This window comes from Pinus tabuliformis, chromosome 2_2 (assembly GCF_031772625.1).
Source record: "Pinus tabuliformis cultivar Carrire ecotype Pingquan chromosome 2_2, CPIR1, whole genome shotgun sequence".
NCBI classification, from domain to species: domain Eukaryota; kingdom Viridiplantae; phylum Streptophyta; class Pinopsida; order Pinales; family Pinaceae; genus Pinus; species Pinus tabuliformis.
In genome coordinates, this window is record NC_142300.1 from 1,081,050,982 (window position 1) to 1,081,070,574 (window position 19,593).

The 19,593-nt window shown below is 40.0% G+C and overlaps 1 protein-coding gene across 7 annotated transcripts in view; it reads left to right on the top strand.

Moving 5' to 3' along the window:
• The first annotated feature begins 9,009 nt into the window (after positions 1-9,009).
• Positions 9,010-19,593, top strand: part of LOC149197137 (Rhodanese/Cell cycle control phosphatase superfamily protein) — a 263,884-nt gene continuing 253,300 nt past the window's right edge. For 5 of the 7 annotated variants that reach the window (XM_089405743.1, XM_089405746.1, XM_089405747.1 and 2 more), the window contains exons 1-2: positions 9,012-9,168; positions 9,303-9,461. In XM_089405743.1, coding sequence (XP_089261869.1) covers positions 9,393-9,461 — 69 coding nt within the window. In that variant the 5' untranslated portion in view covers positions 9,012-9,168; positions 9,303-9,392. Of the gene's footprint in view, positions 9,169-9,302; positions 9,462-19,593 lie in introns of all 7 variants that reach the window. The other 2 variants (XM_089405744.1, XM_089405745.1) reach the window with 2 other exon arrangements.

The following is a 19,593-nucleotide window of genomic DNA, read 5'->3' on the forward strand; positions in this document are numbered from 1 at the left end:
TCATCAATGTGTTATTTAAGACGAATTTTAAAGGGTAGGCTCGTCTGACCAATGTAAGACTTCCACAAGAACAAGGGATTTGGAAGAGCCCCACTCCTAACATAGGATCAAATTTGTCTTTAGCTGGTTGAAATAATTGCTTAAGAGTTTTGAAAATAATTTTTATATTTCTTTTGGCTAAAATATTGGAAATGAGATCAATGACGCCTTCTATATAAGGAAGAGAGACCATCCCAACAAGAGGAGATAAATTAACATGACTAGACTTAGACTTACCAATAATTTGAAATGCTTTATTAATTTGAGAGGATGGGTAACATTAGCTTTAAAAGCTTGGAAAAGATAAACTTTTTCATTAGAAAGGAATTGAGGGTCAAAGAGTTTAAAGGTGCAGGAAATAAGAGTTTTTAAGACAAGTGACTTTTGGGAAGGGTAGTGGTGGGAATATGCATGAAGATACCAGTCGGTGTGGGTCTTTTTTATAAAGACCTGATGGGTTACAAAGCCATTAGGAAGGCGTGAAACAAGGACATCAAGGAAGGGAAGGGAATTATTAGATTCAATCTCCATGGTGGATTGAATTTGCTGAGAGATATTATTGAGAAGGGTAAGAAAGGCACTGAGAGTAGGGAGGTCATGTTGCGAGACAACAAAAGGTCATCGACAAACCGATACCAACATTTTAGCTGTTGATGCCATGATTTCCAATGGTCCGCGACTTACAAATGATATTCAAAATTTGTACTAGAGGATAAGAATTACAACAAAGTTTGGACATCTAGGACATTAAGAGTTGGTTGCAAGCCTTAAGTTTTGATTCCAAAGAGTTAATTTCACAATGCGTGACTAAGTTTGACAAAAATCAAAGAATAATACAACTTGAAGAAAGTAGTGGAACCCATGTTCCTTTAACTCCAAGTGCCTTCAAAAGAATGTTGTGACTTCCTATTCTAGATAAGACTTTTAAGATTTATAAAGCAGATGCTTTTCTAAGTGCTTAAGCTGGTAGAGCTAATCCCCTCTAGAAGTTTCTTATTTAGCCACCTATTGGTTCAACAAATCCTTCTGAGATTGAAGTATGTTCATTAAGAAAATCATATAGGGAGTTCACATGGTTGTTTCAATAATCCATAGCTTATATGCCAATATATATTCGTTATATCCTTTATCATTTTGTACACGAAGGAGCCATGTTTCATTGGGCTTATGTTATTTCAAATGAAATTTCCTACTCACCAAACAAAGAGGTTCTTCATGACCACTTATCTAGTTTATGCTTTAATATATTGTAACACATTCGTAGATTTGGCCCAATCTCGAAATGTTAACTTTAATTAGGACTACTGGTCCAAGTGTGGTATGCATCATTACAGAATCACAAGGCCCTATTTTATTTCTATAAAGTTCATAATGACTTTGTGATATCATTTTGAAAGATGATTGTTGGTTCCATAGCAGATTGATTCTCTCTAGTAGCTCAAAATTTCCTCCCTGGAAAGGGAATGTTTGAATATCATGAAGAATTATTTTACATTAGATTGTTTGGATTTGAAGGAAATCCTTTACTTCTTCCTTATTTTGTCTGAGATTAATTTTTTCTTTATAGTAGTAGAAGCGTGCAAATAATACAAATCCTAGGCTCATCCTCACTTTGGGTTAAAGTAAACACTAGCTTTGTGTTAAAGTAAGCACTCTTCCAAATGTGATGCCTTACCTTTCAAAGTTAAGAAGTACTATATTGAGGAATTCAACCCTACGTGTGATCTACAACAAAAAGAGTTCAATGGAGCTAGCATTTCGTGGAGGGAAAAGGTTCTTATTGCTCAATTAAGGACCAAATCGCATCAACTTCGATGTGAAACAAGATGGTGGAAAAGGCCTAAAGAAGCTTGGGAAGAACGAGTGTGAACATTTTGCACGTCTGGGGCAGTTGAATCAGAAAAACATTTCATTCTGTAATGTGATGCATTCAAAGACATGAGAGAAAGTTATGAGAACATGTTAGCATTGGTAGGATATTCCGACACATAGGAAATAGTTAAGTACAACTTGGTCTAGTATAGAGTTAGGTAAAGTGTGTTTCTTTACCGTTGTACATTTTGTAACTTACAATCCGACGGTCACGATATGTAGTGATCCGACAGTTCATTCTCTCCTCGATATTACCGACACTTGATCCGTGGCTTGACACTCGATTGGTCCATGATTTCTATTTAAAGTGCATGGAGGGTCATTTGTAGGGTAATCCGTGCATGAGAGAAGCATATGTAAATTTTCATTCTTTTATTAATAAATTGCCTGAAGTGGCCGCGTTGGCTCAGGCCGTGGACTGTTTCCCTCTTTGAGGGTTTTAACCACGTCAAAAATATTGGTGTATTGATCTGCAATCTGGTTCTGAGCGGTGTCCTTTGGTGTTCTGTTTGAGGAACTTACCCTGTAAATTCCTACATGGTATCAAAGCTATTTGAGGGCCGTGTCCATTGGTGATCCAAATCTGAAGCCGGTAGAACTGCATAGACTGTCGTTTCCTAGATCTACTGTTTTTGACTGCTTTCGGGTCGAGAGGACTACTCTGTTGTGTTGGGAGCATCTGTTCCAGTGAGGAACCCCTTTCGTTTCACTCGAAAAGGTTTCCGGTAGCCCTAGCTGCGTCATTTTTAAGATCTGGAGGTATAAAATGTTTATTTGCAGTTTACAGTTATTTTCTCTCTGTTTATTTCGGTTTCGGTTTATTTAGACTTTTTTATTACCGGATCTATACCTTTCATTTCTGTGTATGCTCTTTTCCCTACGACTCTGTGCGATCTGGGCAAATCAGAAACAGAAAGGAAATATTTTTCTCATGCGTATGCTCTTTCCCCTGCGCCTTAGTGTGATCTCGGAAAATCAAAAACATTGAGAAAAATATTTAGTTTCCGGCTAAAGCTAACTTTGAGCCGCAAGGTTCATTTTTGAAAATATTTAGTTTTTCAGCTAAAGCTAACTTCGAGCCGTAAGGTTCGTTTTCTTTGCATGTCCGTGTTGGGTTTTGTGTTTTTTGTTTTGTAGGGAAAAAGAGCTTTCTCAAAGCAAGCACGCAACCCAAAGCCCCCCCCCCCCTCTCTCTCGCTCTCTCTCTCTCAAATTTTTTGTATAGCTCAATTGGTTCAAAGCTATTTTAAGAGAGTAGAGGTCTTGGGTTCAAGTCTCCATTTTGTGGGGGCAGACTTTTTCATTTCCGCACATTCCCGCACTTCGTCGGCAACTTCAACAACTTTTTTTCAAAAAGCCATAACTTCTTCATTCGGAAGCCGTTTTCAGAGCTGTTTTTTTTACACCAGCCTAATTTTTCGAGATTTATCCATTGGAACACTTAGTTTTAGCATCTTTAGCTTCAGTTTCCGTTGAAATGGAAAGTCAATACCAAGTTACCCTTGACAGCACCAACTACTTCCAATGGTTGTCCTACATTGAGGATTTACTTAGAACTAAAGGTCTCTACAGAATAGCCTTAGGCCAAGAAAAGAAACCGAAGGATGAAGATAAGGCTGCTAAATGGGAAAATAGGCAAGATCAAGCACATGGATTGATAGGGATGTTTATTTCTCCAGATCTTAGATTCCATATTGCAGAACTTGATACTCTTGATGAAGCAATGAAAGAAATCAATAAAGTTTTTGGGATTAAAAATGAACTTAGAGCCCATCAACTTGAAAATGAGTTGCTTACATTGGACCCTAATAATTTTTCTTGCATTGAAGATTTCTTGTCCAAGTTCAAGACCCTTAGATATCTCTTGGAAGGTGTTAAAGTCAAGAAAGAAGATAGTAACCTTATTTATTCCATTCTTACTAAGTTGGGACCAGCCTACTCTGTGTTTGTTTCCACCTTCCATTCTACAAGAGAAGCCTTCATTTCTCAAGGAACAGACTACAAGTCCCCTTCCTTTGACTCTTTTTGTGATTCTTTAATAAGAGAACAAGAAAAACTCTTACACCTTGGTCTTCTTAATCTTGGAAACTCTTCCAAGAAAGCGTTAGCCGCCCAGCAGCAACCAAATTCAAAGAATCCTAAGAAGTCATATCCTAAAAAGAATGGTCCTAAACCAAACAAGGGTCCTAAGCAATTTCAGCCCCAAAATGAAAAATATTTTCAACAAAATGATAAGATAAATAAAAACAAAGGGAAGAAGACTGATAGACATTGCAATTTTTGTAATCGATATGGCCACTTAGAATCAAAATGCTTTAAGAAGATGGAAGCCTTGGAAGTAGCAATGAAGAAGCATAACATCCATTTGGGGCAATCTTCAGCTTCAACTTCATCTTCAGGAATGACACTTTCTGCATGTGGTTGTCAAGCATCTCGGTCTGGCTATGCATTAAATGTATCTTCTTCTTCTCATTCTCATGAGTGGCTCATTGATTCTGGAGCTTCTTATCGCATGGCCAAAAACAAAGCCATGTTTTCTTCTTTAAATGATTGTAACACCAAAAATATATATGTTGGTGATGATAGATCTCTTAGTGTTGTAGGGACTGGAACTGTTCATCTAGACAATGGTCAGTTTAATGATGTATTATGTGTTCCAACCTTATCCTGCAACCTTCTATCTGTATATCAGATAACTCATTCAGGTGAAGGTAAAATCGTTGAATTTTCACCTCATGATGTTGTAATCAAGGACCTAAGAGATCCTAAACAGATTTTGGCTACTGGCATTGTTGATGATTCTACAAGGTTGTATAAGTTTCAAACTTTGGGTCATCAAATCTTCCCTCAGTATTTGTTGCTCATAACGATGAAGTGAGCAAACTTTGGCATGAGCGATTTGGTCACTTAAACTATCGCTCCCTTTAGCATCTATGTAAAGAAAATATGGTGACAGGTCTTCCTATGGTATCTTGCAGAGATGGCGTTTGTTCCGGATGTGTACTCGGAAAACATCATCGGGACAGTTTTGAAAAACGTGCCTCTTGGCACGCCTCAGCCCCTTTATAGCTTGTGCATAGTGATTTATGTGGTCCACTTCCTGTTGTTTCATTCTCTGGCTGCAAGTATTTCTTAACTTTCATTGATGATTTCTTCAGACGCACTTGGGTATACTTCTTAAAACTCAAGAGTGAAGTATTTAACACATTTTTGGCCTTCAAGGCCTTTGTTAAAAAACAATCTGGACATCAAATTCTTAAGCTAAGATCTGATAATGGCGGAGAATATGTTAAAAACACATTCATCAACTTTTGCACTGAGAATGGAATTCAAATGCAACATACTGTTCCATATACTCCACAACAAAATGGTGTAGTTGAAAGGAAGAATCGCACCTTAAAGGAAATGGCTAATTGTATGCTACAATCTAAAGGACTTGGTCTTAGTTTTTGGGCAGAAGCAATTAACTGTGCAAATTACATAATAAATCGCACTCCTACTAAGGCTTTAAAGAATATCACTCCTGAAGAAGCATGGAGCTCAATCAAACCAGATGTTAGTCACTTTCGTGTTTTTGGAAGTGAAGCGTGGGCCCATATTCCAGTTGAAAAGCATAAAGCTTTAGAACCTAAGAGTGAAAAATATACTTTTGTTGGATATTCTGAAGATGTCAAAGGCTATAGACTTATTCCATTTAAGTCCAAAAATGTTATCATTAGAAGAGATGTAAAATTTGATGAAAATATATCGGCCTGCGAGCCTAGTCCGGCGGATGTGCCACCTCTCCCTATCTCTTCTACTTTTGAAGCCATTTCTTCTTCAGATGATGATAGTGAGGATGACAATCCTCCCCCACCTTCTTAAGATCCTCCTTCAGCTCCTCAGCTTCCAAAATGGGTCCGTGCTACTCGGGATGCAGCAGGTGATATTGCCGGTGATCCTACAGATCAGCGACATACATGTTCTCAGTTTGAGAGAGCCTCTTCATTACTGGCTCAAGCTCCAGTAAATTATGATCCTGACACCTTTGCAGAAGCTTCAGGCCATCCAGATTGGGAAGCAACTATGAATGAAGAATATCATTCATTAATGGCAAATGATACATGGGATCTTGTTCCTCTACCAAAGGGACGAAAACTTGTTAGATGCAAATTGGTTTACAGAACCAAGTATGGACCAGATGGGAAAGTTGATAAACATAAAGCTCGTCTTTTTGCTAAAGGTTTTTCAGGGTTGAAGGCATTGACTACACTGAAACCTTCTCCCCTGTTGCCAAAATGAACTCTATCCGCCTTGTTCTTTCCCTTGCTGCCTCGTTCAAATGGGAAGTCCATCAGATGGATGTTAAATCCTCCTTCTTGCATGGGGACTTGCATGAATAAATCTACATGGAACAACCCATTGGCTTCATAAAAACAGACTCCAGCCTTGTATGTCGGCTTAAGAAATCCCTTTATGGTCTCAAGCAAGCTCCTCGAGTTTGGTATGCCAAAATGGATAGCTTTCTTTTAGAATCTGGCTTTTCTAGGTGTCATTCTGACAATACTGTCTACACCAAGCAAGTGGGAAAGTCTCTTATCATTCTTGTTCTTTATGTTGATGACCTTATTCTTACCGGTAGTGATCCCAACCTTATAACCCATGTGAAGTCTAGCCTTAAAAGGAAGTTTGAAATGACAGAATTAGAACACTTACATTATTTTCTCGGTCTTTAAGTCTTGCAATCCAAGGAAGGTATTTCCCTTTCTTAGTCCAAGTATGCCTGTGATATTCTACGCCACTTTCACATGGAAGACTGTAAGCCAGCCCCTTCTCCCTTTCAGTCTGGAGTCAAACTTTCAGTCACTTGTACTTCTCCTGAAGTTGATGCTACCTTATACCGTCAACTTGTAGGAAAACTTTTGTATCTAACCCATACTCGTCCTGAACTTTCCTTTGCTGTTGGCGTTGTTGCTCGGTTTATGCAAAACCCACGTGAAAGTCATTGGAAAGCAGCTAAAAGAATACTTCGTTATGTTCGAGGTACCGTTCTGTTTGGGATTCATTACAGTGCTGAAGTAGCTCCTCTATTGGTTGGTTTCACTGATTCTGATTGGGCTGGTGACCCTGATGATCGGAAGTCTACTGCCGGTTATGTGTTCACTCTTGGTTCAAGACCTATTACATGGGCTTGTAAGAAACAAGCTGCCATTTCTCTTTCATCAGTAGAAGCAGAGTATCGTGGTGCCGTAGAAGCTAGTAAGGAAGCCTTGTGGCTTCGTCAGATCCTCTCAGAGTTTGGCTTTCAGCAACAACATCCGACTACACTTTGGTGTGATAATCAAAGTGCCATTCAGCTATGCAAAGATCCAGTCCAACATCAACGCAACAAACACATTGAACTGCACATGCACTTCATCAGAAAGCTCATTCATGACCATGTTTTTGAAGTGCAATATTGTTCAACAGATGATCAAGTTGCAGATATCTTTACAAAGGCTCTCACAGAGGCGAAGTTCACTAAACTTCGATTTATGGTTGGAGTTCAGGAAGTTGTCACTAAGGGGGGATAGGCTCTAGTGCCTCCTTCCTTCTCCTATTGTGTCATATTTGTAAATCCTTCAATCCTATCCCAAGTTGTTCTTAAGGGGGGATGTTAGGATATTCCGACACATAGGAAATAGTTAAGTACAACTTGGTCTAGTATAGAGTTAGGTAAAGTGTGTTTCTTTACCGTTGTACATTTTGTAACTTACAATCCGAGTGTCACGATATGTAGTGATCCGACGGTTCATTCTCTCCTCGGTATTACCGACACTTGATCCGTGGCTTGACACCCGATTGGTCCATGATTTCTATTTAAAGCGCATGGAGGGTCATTTGTAGGGTAATCTGTGCATGAGAGAAGCATATGTAAATTTTCATTCTTTTATTAATAAATTGCCTGAAGTGGCCGCGTTGGCTCAGGCCGTGGACTGTTTCCCTTTTTAGAGGGTTTTAACCACGTCAAAAATACTGGTGTATTGATCTGCGATCTGGTTGTGAGCAGTGCCCTTTAGTGTTCTGTCTGAGGAACTTACCCTGTAAATTCCTACAAGCATCAGTTTCTTGGCATTGTCTTTTTAGCGAGGGGATTGTTGGAAGGTTGGGCCAACTCATCATCAATTTGAATCGGAAAAAGATTGAATTGCAAAAAACAAAAAACAAGGAACTAATGGTCTCATAGACTATTTTTAATCTCGTGGACCTTAAAATATCATTTAATTTCTAACTTGAAGTTATCGAATGTCCAAAAATCAAATCCTATATATATATATATTTTTTTATTAAAATATCTAAAAGATCAAATCTTTTATATATATATATATTTTTCAATATTTACACTAAAAAAGATTTAGACTTTAAATAACTCAACAAATGGAAGAGTTATTAAAATTTCACTTGTTCATTATTTTAAGAATAGATAAATAAATAAATATTTAAATTATAAGTACTTATACATTTATATATTCATATGAGGAATACAACTGATATACAATTTTGTTTCTAAAGATAAAGTAATAATTTATTTTTATTTTTATATTAAGTTGAGCATTTGGATGTGAAATACACAAAATAATATTTCCACTTTAAAAATATTAATTTTACATATTTTATTACATATTTATTTAAAATAAATACATGGCTTTTTTTAGAAATAATGAGAATTCTAACGAGATATTAAGAAAATTACAATTTTGTTTCTAAAGATAAAGTAATTATTTATTTTTATTTTTATATTAAGTTGAGCATTTGGATATGAAATACACAAAATAATATTTCAACTTTAAAAATATTAATTTTATTTATTTTTATTACATATTTATTTAAAATAAATACATGATTTTTTAGAAATAATGAAAATTCCAACCAGATATTAAGAAAATTTGACTATTTTTTTTGAAAATCCTAATTGCTATGAGACTTATCAGACTTTAAGATTTTAGATGCCCCAAATTTTTTCCATAATACTAAAAATTAATACTACCACCAATTTGTGGCTTCGTTAGAAAATTAAATATATTTTGAACCTTAAAAAATGGTTAAATAATTTTTGAACCTCCCCTATTGCTATTTATTCTTATTATAAAAACATGGCGATTATGATAAAAGAATTGATACCACCACAAAATGATGTAAACTACGGGTTCTCAGTGGATAGCATTCACAGCCTCCTGTAATGTCTTTAACACGCACCTCTCACGTCCACAGATGCTTTTCCTTCTGTGAGTAGAATAGGTGTGTGGCCGTTTCTTCTCTCAGAACTTGTAGTCGATAATTGTAAAAATTGCATGGAATTCTGTTAGGATGTTCAGACAATGAATGAAATCTGGACATAGATATGATTGTGGATTCTGATTTTGGTTGTTCAGACAATGGATGGAAGTTGGACTTGAATTTGCTGGTGCAGGTTTTTGATTTGGGTTATTTTGGAATGACTGTCTAGGAGGTGAAGAGCAGGGATGGCAATTAATGTTGTTAGTGCTGCTATCACGACACTACATCCTCCAAGTCATCCGCAACAGCCCCAGGTACTTGTTGGTACTGAAGTTTACTTTCCTGTAATATGTATCCTCCTATAGTAGACATTCAAAACCAATTTGTTTTTTACATGGACAATTCATTACAATCTTGATGGAATGGAGGCATTCAAAACCAATTTGTTTTTTACATGGACAATTCATTACAATCTTTGATGGAATGGAAATTTGGATTTATAGATTAGAATAACAGTTTGATTATCCAAGAGAAGGCCACATTGTGGCTCAACAGTGCCCTTAGAGCAGAAATTGGATTTCTGAAGGCGTGGTATTGAAATGTAGTATCTTATATTCTCATTGGCCTATCAGATCTCGTATAGAAGCTCTAGAACGTTTTCGAGAGGGTTTTTCAATGTTGAAAGATTACCTAAAGTGATGCCGATGTTTATGCTTGCTTCTAACCTCCTTTGAGCCCTACTTGGTCTATAGGATCTCCTCGCATTGTCAAGCTCGAAAAGCGAATTTCAATAGAGATTTGATCAAGATGTTGGGTTTATAAGATCTTGTTTCTGTGTCCAAATCATGAAACATTTCTTGAGGGGGGCTGCATGACAAAGAGCGGACTTCTTTTGACCAAGTCTGAGGAGTAGCTATTCTGCCAAAATTGCCTGGGGACTTGCACCTGGTATCATTCCTTTGAAGCTCATGCCATATAGGTGGGACAGACATTAGTGAGAATGGAATCCCAGTGGATAGCTTAATACTTTGTGGATATCACTAGTGATTTAGTGAATCGACAACTCATTGGCATCCCAAGGGTTTTATTGATTTTGTATTGAAAGTGTTCCCTTTAAATTTCAGAAGCATCACAATTGGCCCAAATATGTCGGGCACCACAAGTGGCTTGTTTTCACAAGTGAGAGAACCCTCAAAGGGTGAACCACATTGAATTGTCTCAAATATGTCAGGCATTGCAAGTAGCCCATTTTCATGAGCAAGATGGGCTTCAATGGGCAAACCATTAATCACAATCACTTTTATTTGGCTAAATTGCTGCAACAAGGGGTGCTATTCGATCCTAGGACTTGCATATGGCCCTAGCTGCTTAATTGCACATTTAAGGGAAATAAATCTTGGTCGATGGCTTGATAAATCACTGGCTTCACTCTTGAACCACAACCCCATTGGTAACATCTTGATTTTTTTTTGAGTTTAATATTGCTTGTTATGCTCTTAACCTGCAAAGTAATACCCCAAACATAGAATTTGCGAAGAAAAGATACCGAGAACACAAAATATGCGAAGAAAATATACCCAGAGCACATAATAGCAATGATTTTATTATTCAGAGAGAAATGTTCACAGGCCTCTTCGAGGGGGCAACCTCCAATAGAGTAGAGCTCGATTACAAAACAAGACACGATGCTCCTCGCAGGGAGTCTCTATCCTTTATATATGACTCATACATGCAATACCACGGGCCAATATCGTGGGTTTTATTAATACCATCTATCTAATACTACCGCCCATTTACCATCTATCTAATACTTCTGCCCATTTGCAACTAACTGTGGTCCCGTCATTAATTGTGGGTTAACCACTTACAAATATTAATATGGGCTTTATTGACTCTTGACTATGACGTGATCCCAAGACATAAATAAGGGGGTTAGGGTGGGACCCTAACATGCCCTCCCCCTTAAGACTAGCCTTGTCCTCAAGGCTGAAGCTGCGGAAACTGCTGAAGAATAGTGGCTGGTTCCCAAGTTGCATCTTCCGGAGAGGTGTCTTTCCATTTGACGAGGACCTCCTTAATCATGCGGCCGCGCAGGTGCTTGTCTCGTGTGTCTAGAACCTGTTCAGGTTGAAGCCAGATTGACCCTTCTTCGTCCAATTCAGGTAGACTGGTTTGAACTCGGCAATTGTTCCCAACCACTTTCTTGAGGCACGATACATGGAAAACTGGGTGGATTTTTGCTGTAGGTGGCAAAGCCAACTTGTAAGCCACTTTTCCAATGCGCTGAAGTACTTGGTATGGTCCGTAGAATTTTGGGGAGAGCTTTTGACAACCCTTGTCTTTGAGTGATGTTTGCTTATATGGTTGCAGCCTCAAAAAGACCTGATCCCCTTCTTGAAATTGGCGCTCTGAGCGATGTTGGTCAGCCTGTTGCTTCATACGGTTCTGAGCTTGATGAAGATTCTTGCGCAGATGGGCAAGCATGGTTGCGCGGTGTTGTAGGAGTTGATCCACGACTTGTACTTTGGAGCACCCCGTGAGATAAGAAGTAGGGGAAGGCGGAAGTTGTCCATAGACTGCTTCATAGGGAGTCATTTTGGTGGTGGCATGATAGTTGGTGTTATACCACCACTCCGCCAGAGGTAACCACTGTACCCAAAGGTGTTGCTTTTCTGAAGTGAAACACCTAAGGTAGGTTTCTAGACATTTGTTGACGGCTTCGGTTTGACCATCTGTTTGCAGATGATATGAAGTACTGAGTTTGAGTTGAGTGCCTTGTATTCTGAAGAGTTCCTGCCAAAAATTACTGGTGAAGATTGGGTCACGGTCGGACACAATAGAAGTGGGCATGCCATGCAATTTGAAGATTTGATCCATGAAAGTTTGAGCAACCAAGATTGGTGTAAATGGGTGGGGTAGGGCGCAGAAATGAGCATACTTCGACAGTCGGTCCACTACCACCATGATGACTGACTTGTTCCCAGACTTCGGAAGACCTGTAATGAAATCCATGGAGACCTCTGTCCAAATTGACGCCGAAATGGGCAACGGTTGTAATGTGCCTGGTGTGTTGACGGTTTCCCCTTTGTGGCGTTGACAGACGTCACATTCTGCTACGAAAGTAAGGATGTCCTGTTTCATGCCGGCCCAAAAAAATGATCTTCTGGTGCGAGCATACGTCTTTTGAAAGCCCGAATGTCCTGCAATGGGAGATGAGTGCAATTCTGCCAAAATGTGACTTTTGAGGGTGGATGTTGGCGATATTACGACTCTGTCCTTGTAGCGAAGAATATCATTCTACCACGAGTAGCCCTTGCTGGAATTAGGATCTACCTGTAATTGAGAAATGAGTTGGGAGAGCCCGGGATGTGAAAACCATTCCTTGCGAGCCTCTTCAATCCAGTCGGGAATGGGGAGGGAAATTGCTAGCAGAGTACTTTCCTCCTCAAATTGGCGCGACAATGCATCTGCTACCCTGTTGTCTTTCCCTTTCTTGTAAATGATCTCATAATCATATCCCAGCATTTTGGCTAACCATTTATTTTGTTGTGGGGAAGATAGGCGTTGCTCCAAAAAATATTTAAGACTGTGATGATCTGTGCGGATTTGGAAACGTCGCCCCAACAAGTAAGGTCGCCAGGTCTCGACTGCATGTAAGATGGCCATCATTTCCTTCTCGTAGGTAGATTGGCCCAGATTCTTCCCACTTAGTTGTTGGCTGGTGAAGGCCAATGGTTGTCCTTCCTGCATTAAGACCGCTCCAATACCTGTTCCCGAAGCATCACATTCAATGACAAATGATTTGGTGAAGTCCGGTAGTGCTAAGACAGGAGTGGAACACATGGCGGTTTTGAGAGCGGTAAATGCCTGTTGTGCTTCCTCGTTCCAGAAGAAGGAATTTTTCTTTAGGAGTTGCGTTAGGGGCTTCGCTATGCGACCATAGTTGCGGACAAATTTACGATAATAGCCTGTGAGACCCAAAAATCCTCTCAAGCTTTTCAAGGTCTTAGGTTGAGGCCATTCTTGCATTGCCTGGATCTTTTTGGGGTCCACCTTGACACCTTCACGCCCCACAATGTGGCCCAAATACTCAACTTCGTCCATGCCAAACGAACACTTAGACATCTTGTCAAATAATTTATGCGTTCGGAGCAGTTGCAAGAGTAGATATACATGCTGAAGATGTGCCGCCCAAGTGCCACTATAGATGAGGATGTCATCGAAGAAGACAAGGACAAATTTTCTGAGATATGGTTTGAGGAGGTGATTCATAAGGCTCTGAAAAGTAGAGGGGGCATTACAGAGACCAAATGGCATGACGAGGAACTCATAATGGCCTTCATGAGTTCTGAAAGCTGTCTTAGGAATGTCGACTTCCTTCATGCGAATTTGGTGATAGCCTGAGCGAAGATCCAACTTAGTGAAGAATTGAGCCCCATTGAGTTCGTCCAGCAAATCGTCAACCACTGGGATGGGAAATTTATCTTTGACTGTTAACTTATTGAGGGCCCTGAAGTCGGGACACATCCGCCACTCCCCATCTTTCTTGAGGACCATGACCACTGGGGATGAATAAGGACTAATGCTGGGACGAATGACACCTGCTTCCAACAATTCCTTGATGATTTTTTCTATTTCATTCTTTTGGGTGAACGGATATCTGTATGGCCGCACATTTGGGGGTTGGGCCCTTGGAACCAATGTGATGCTATGATCATGTTCCCCTCGCGAGGGTGGAAGCTCATGAGGCTTGTCAAAGACCGTCCGATGTTTATTTAAAATCTGTTGCATCTCAGGATGAATTGGCGGAGACATGGTGTCTACTACCTGGATGGCATTAAATTGAGCTACCACTCCATGATGGCCCTTTTTTAACAATTTTTCCATTCTATGCGAGCTGATGATAGAGGGGGCTCCCGCCTGTAATCCACGGAGGGTATGTGTGGAGTTGTTCTGCTTAAAACTCATATATAACTCCTGGAAATCCATTGTGATTGGCCCAAGAGTGCGAAGCCATTCCGCGCCTAGGACAATGTCGCAACCCCCCATGTGTATTGCAAACATGTGGGTTTTCAATTGATAATCCCCCATTTGAATTTTGACATTTTCACAACGACCTTCACATTTCATTGTGCCCCCATCTGCAATCTGGACTTGGAAGTTAGAAACTGCCCGACCGAAACAATGTGCTGATTCAGCGATCTTTTGATGGATGAAATTATGGGTACTTCCACTATCAATCAAGACTACTACTGGGCGATGTTTAAGAAAACCCCTGATTTTGAGAGTTTGAGGGGAAGAAATTCCTGCCAATGCATTTAGCGAAATATTTGGTTCATCAGATACAATTTCCTTTTGGTTATCTTCTTCGATCTCCTCCGGTTCCTCAAGTGGTGGATCTTCCTCGGTGGAGTTGTAGTCAGTGGCATCTATTTGAAAAAACTTGTGCTCTTTGCATTTATGACCCGGGGAATATTTTTCATCACAGTAGTAACATAGTCCTTGCTTCTTTTTTTCAGCCATTTCCGCTGGTGACACCTTTTGAATCTTAAGTGTCTGAGTCGTATTGGGAGCCTGTGAGGGACGACCTTTAGCGGGGAAGTTGGGGCGGCTGGATTGGGCTGTTAATGCACGTTCCACCTTACGGGCTACCTGGCAAGCCTCTGTCCATGTGGGAGGGTGGTGGAGTAGAACCTGAGCTTTGATGGCTTCTTTAAGACCGCTGATAAAGAATTCCATGTAGAACTCATCTGTGAGACCCCTAGTGCGGAAGGCTAAGGCTTCAAAAGCAGTAATATATTCCTCCACTGTACCCATCTGTTGGAGCTTAGTGAGACGCCCCAAGAAAGAGTCTTCCTGTTCAAAGCGACTGCGAAGAGTTTTGGCAAATTGGGCCCAATCCCGAAACTGTCCATTGCAACGCTGATGCCATTCCTTCCATTGCCATCGTTCATTGTCCAAGTACATGGTGCCCACCATAAGCTTAGTCCCCTCATCTATGATATGATTCAATTGGAAATACTGCTCCATTTGTGCTAGCCATGCGGACGTGTGAGAACCGTCAAATTTATGCATATCCAACTTGGGAGGTCGCTGACTAGGTGGTGGATGGGTGTGCCAGACGTGATGAGAGTGGCTAGACTCACCCTCATGGTATTCATGGCCATTATACGCCTCCTCGTGGGCTGGCTCCTTGCCCTTTGGGAGTGCATCATGTATCTGGTTACTTATTCCTTTAAGCTCAAGTTCGATAAGCTTCACCGCCGATTGGAGGGAGTGCACATGCTCTTCAATTTTGTCGATCCTTTCATTGGCCATCGCTTGGGCGCGAGTTTCTACCATACACCAACCTGAGGACAAAAATTGGGACCGCCTAAAATTTTTTTACTAAGAAATTGAATGGTACCACCTTGCTCAGCTCGTCGTCCTGATTCTGATGGGCTAGGTCACCAATAAGCGCCCCGGAAGATCTCAGACTTTTTTTTTTTTTTTGGAAAACTCCTAATGGAGTTTTACTCCTTCCTGATCAATACTGCAGTCGCCAAATCCTCAGAATGTCAATGCCGCCAAAAGTCCTGCGAAAATTATATCCAGGGACAGGAACCCTTCACAACTACTCCGATCTGGTGGATCTGAGAGATCTGAATGGTGGAACAACTGCTGCTGCTGATCTGATGGAGCTGCGGGACTGATGTCTGCTGCTGCTGCCCTTGCTGATCTGGAATAGGTGATGTGTGATCCCCCGATAGAAAGGGAACTATGGTCTTGAGGAGTGTCAGGTGCTACAGATCGCAATATACATAAGGGTCTGACAGTAGTACTCGGCCCAATGTTTCAGGGCTCTAACTAAGGAGGATCGACCGTACCCTTAGCCGTACAACCCGACTACCCTATCGTACGGGCGAGTAATCTCTCCGAGTGCTGTTCTCGGTGTACTGTAGCCACAAGACGGCCGAAGGTTTATCTATGGCGAGGTTTCAAGGGAGCTTCCTATATACCCAAAGGGTATGTGGAAGACAGTTCGTGCACGGTTCTATCTAATGCGCTACTACTCGAAGGGGTACCCACAGGGGTTACAAGGGAGTCCAACAGACGTGACCACCTGTTGTATTTCTTGCGTGCATGCCTCCCCAAATCCGCAGGTTTATGTGCTTAACGACAGATCCCGTGGTTTAAAGACGCCGGAACACGTCTCTAGCCAAAAAAAAATTTGCTAAAATTTGGAGATCCCACCGAGCCTTGGAAAGTGCTCTGATACCACTTGTTATGCTCTTAACCTGCAAAGTAATACCCCAAACATAGAATTTGCGAAGAAAAGATACCGAGAACACAAAATATGCGAAGAAAATATACCCAGAGCACAGAATAGCAATGATTTTATTATTCAGAGAGAAATGTTCACAGGCCTCTTCGAGGGGGCAACCTCCAATAGAGCAGAGCTCGATTACAAAACAAGACACGATGCTCCTCGCAGGGAGTCTCTATCCTTTATATATGACTCATACATGCAATACCACGGGCCAATATCGTGGGTTTTATTAATACCATCTATCTAATACTACCGCCCATTTACCATCTATCTAATACTTCCGCCCATTTGCAACTAACTGTGGTCCCGTCATTAATTGCGGGTTAACCACTTACAAATATTAATATGGGCTTTATTGACTCTTGACTATAACGTGATCCCAAGACATAAATAAGGGGGTTAGGGTGGGACCCTAACATTGCTTGTTGGTTTATCGTTCCCCTAATTTGCAAAAATTGCATGTTTAATATCCAGAATCTTTGAGCGGTCCATTGGTTACCATTGCCTTTTAGGTCATGGGGGATTTCTAGTATGCCAATCATGTGACTTGAGAGCATTTCAGAGTGGTTTCTTTACTTTAGAGGGTTCTATGCCATGGTAGATTTAGTGATAGGTTGTGAGAAATACCCCTGCTTTTGACCCTTCGCAATTTGGGGGAGATCTTCTCTACTCTCTTAGTATGAAGATGTCTTTGATTCTTTGAGGATTCCTCATTGCTTCAGTCTGCCAACATCTCTATTCAGTGCCTAACACATTTTAGTCATTTTATTTACTCTTTGGATGCTTTGGACTACTTGCTTCCCCTCAAGTAGGAGCTCGACAAGGTTATCAAGGCGGACAGTTATTGATGGCAAATACAAGTTGCCTAGACCTCTGCCTCCCAAGGCCCTAAGATGACCTTCTATTTAAAGCATTTTATGTAGTTGAGGGATGGTCTCATTATTTGTCTAGTGTATAGTTGATGCCATTGATCTTGTCGCAGATATCATTGCTTGTTCTAGGATTCAGGAGGTTGGCTCTCCAATTTTGTCCGTCACCATGACCGAATTACATGTGCGAGGTGGTGTCTCTTAAAGGACAAACCTTATATGATTCCTCTTGATCTTGTCATGTCATGTTAATAACCTCCTTTTCCCACTCTATTTTTATCCTAGGGCACCAAAATGATACATCAAGCATTTGGTGATTGACATGGAAACAACTAGATCGATGAGACTTTGAATTTCGACTCACTCATATTCTATTTGACTTACTGTGAGATCATAGAGGAGTACTTTCCCTTTGGATGGACTTGCTTGATGGTCGAAGCCGGGCTAGGCCCCTAAAACAAGATTTTTTTCCTATGGCTTTGAATGTTAGAACTTAGGATAGTCTTTGCTTGTGATGCCTAGATCCCTCCCAAGGTCATCCAAATAGGGCGTTCCAACTGTGGCTTCTCTTGAACACACCATCAAGCAATGAATTGGTGCCTTTTTGGAGGTTTCTACAACAACAAATACTTCCACATACTCACTCTCTTATTATAATTCTTCATTAGTTCATTCTTTCTCCTTTCCGTTTCCTTAATGTGGAACATTTTCTACAGATTCTATCTTCTATTCATTTTATTTGGCATTTAGAGCAGGCTACTGCGCTCCCATAATTATAATTGCTGATTGCACTAAAGATCGGTCAACTTTTTAGAGTTAGGTGTTGGTGGAATTGGTTGAATGTGTTTCATTACATTGCTTTGGTTTCTTGTACTTCACAACCCCATTGACCTACTTTTTGGTCATAATAAAATTAGCTTATCTTATTTGGCAATAAGATGGTTGAGTCTTGGTCATTGAGGACCTCTGATTGTAGATATAGTGATGCAATGTTTTATGCCACTTCACTGCATGGGAATTGAACTTCAAAAGCCACTTGCTTCTATGTTAAATTTCCATGCTGTTAACTAGGATACAATTTAATTTAGATAGCCATGAATAAAACAAGAAATTGAGGGCTTGGCTTCCAAGCAAGGTTCCATGGGCATTCTCTGCTCAGTGTTTCTGCAAATTTTAAACATTGTTATATTAAGGTGGGTAGACATTGATACTTTCATTTTTTGGTAGCCAAGTGTTAGAAATTGTAGCAAGAAAGACTCAATTTGACTTCTACGTCAAATTGAGTAATTCGATTTTCTAGATTAGCAGGATGACTTGGATTGTAGTTAACTTGTGTGACATGGCCTTGTCTACTAGTTAAGTTAGTAAATTCGAGTTATAGGCTTGGAGTAGAGTTGTGCATGTGATGGTTGTTAAAATTTAGCAATCTAGTTTAGTTATTTTCAGTTGAACTCAGTTAACTGAGCTTAAGTAACTAGCTGATTCAGTTGAAGGTCAGTTGAGTAGTAGAACTGTTGGTAACTCAGTGGTCTCTCAGTTAAACTAGTTAATCAACTAAAACTAGCCTAGACATGCAAGGAATTCGAATTGCCTAGATGGAGTGGAGGAAAAGGCACATTGTAATTATCAATTGTATACTAGTTGAGTGTACAGGTTTGACATTGATGCAGGTGATCAATTCCTTGGGATTTGCACAAGGAAATAGGGAATTCCCCTATTATTTAGGAGCCTAATTTCTCCTGAATTGCGCAAGGAAATAGGAGGACGCTTGGACCTCAAATTGGCTAAGTGTTGGCTAGAGCAGGACAATTAGTAGGAGAACAGGTTTACAGTGCAGGGTGTGCTTCAGGATTGAAGCAAGACATTGTAATAGTTTCTCATTCTCATCTGATTAATGAAAAACAATGGAGGGGTTTTTCCCAGTTGGGTTCCCCCGTAAAATCATTGTGTTCCTTTTGTTTTGATGGTTGCATGTCATTACATGTGTTTCTAAATTGTAATTTCCATTCTGCAAAATTGTTGAGGAAATTTGTAAACTCTTGTTTTTAGTTCGAATTCATGTGTAGTAGCAAATTTCTATTAATTTGTACAAAAGATAGACCTGAAATTGAACACTTTAAATAAACGCTTTAATGTACATGTTAATTTTTTTAAAGGAATCTATTTTTGCCAAAGATTTAACGTGGAAGGTGAAATTTGCTCGTCATGGGACCAAAATGACCTTAGTTTAGGGAAGAATTCATTATAACATAACATAGTACCATTTGC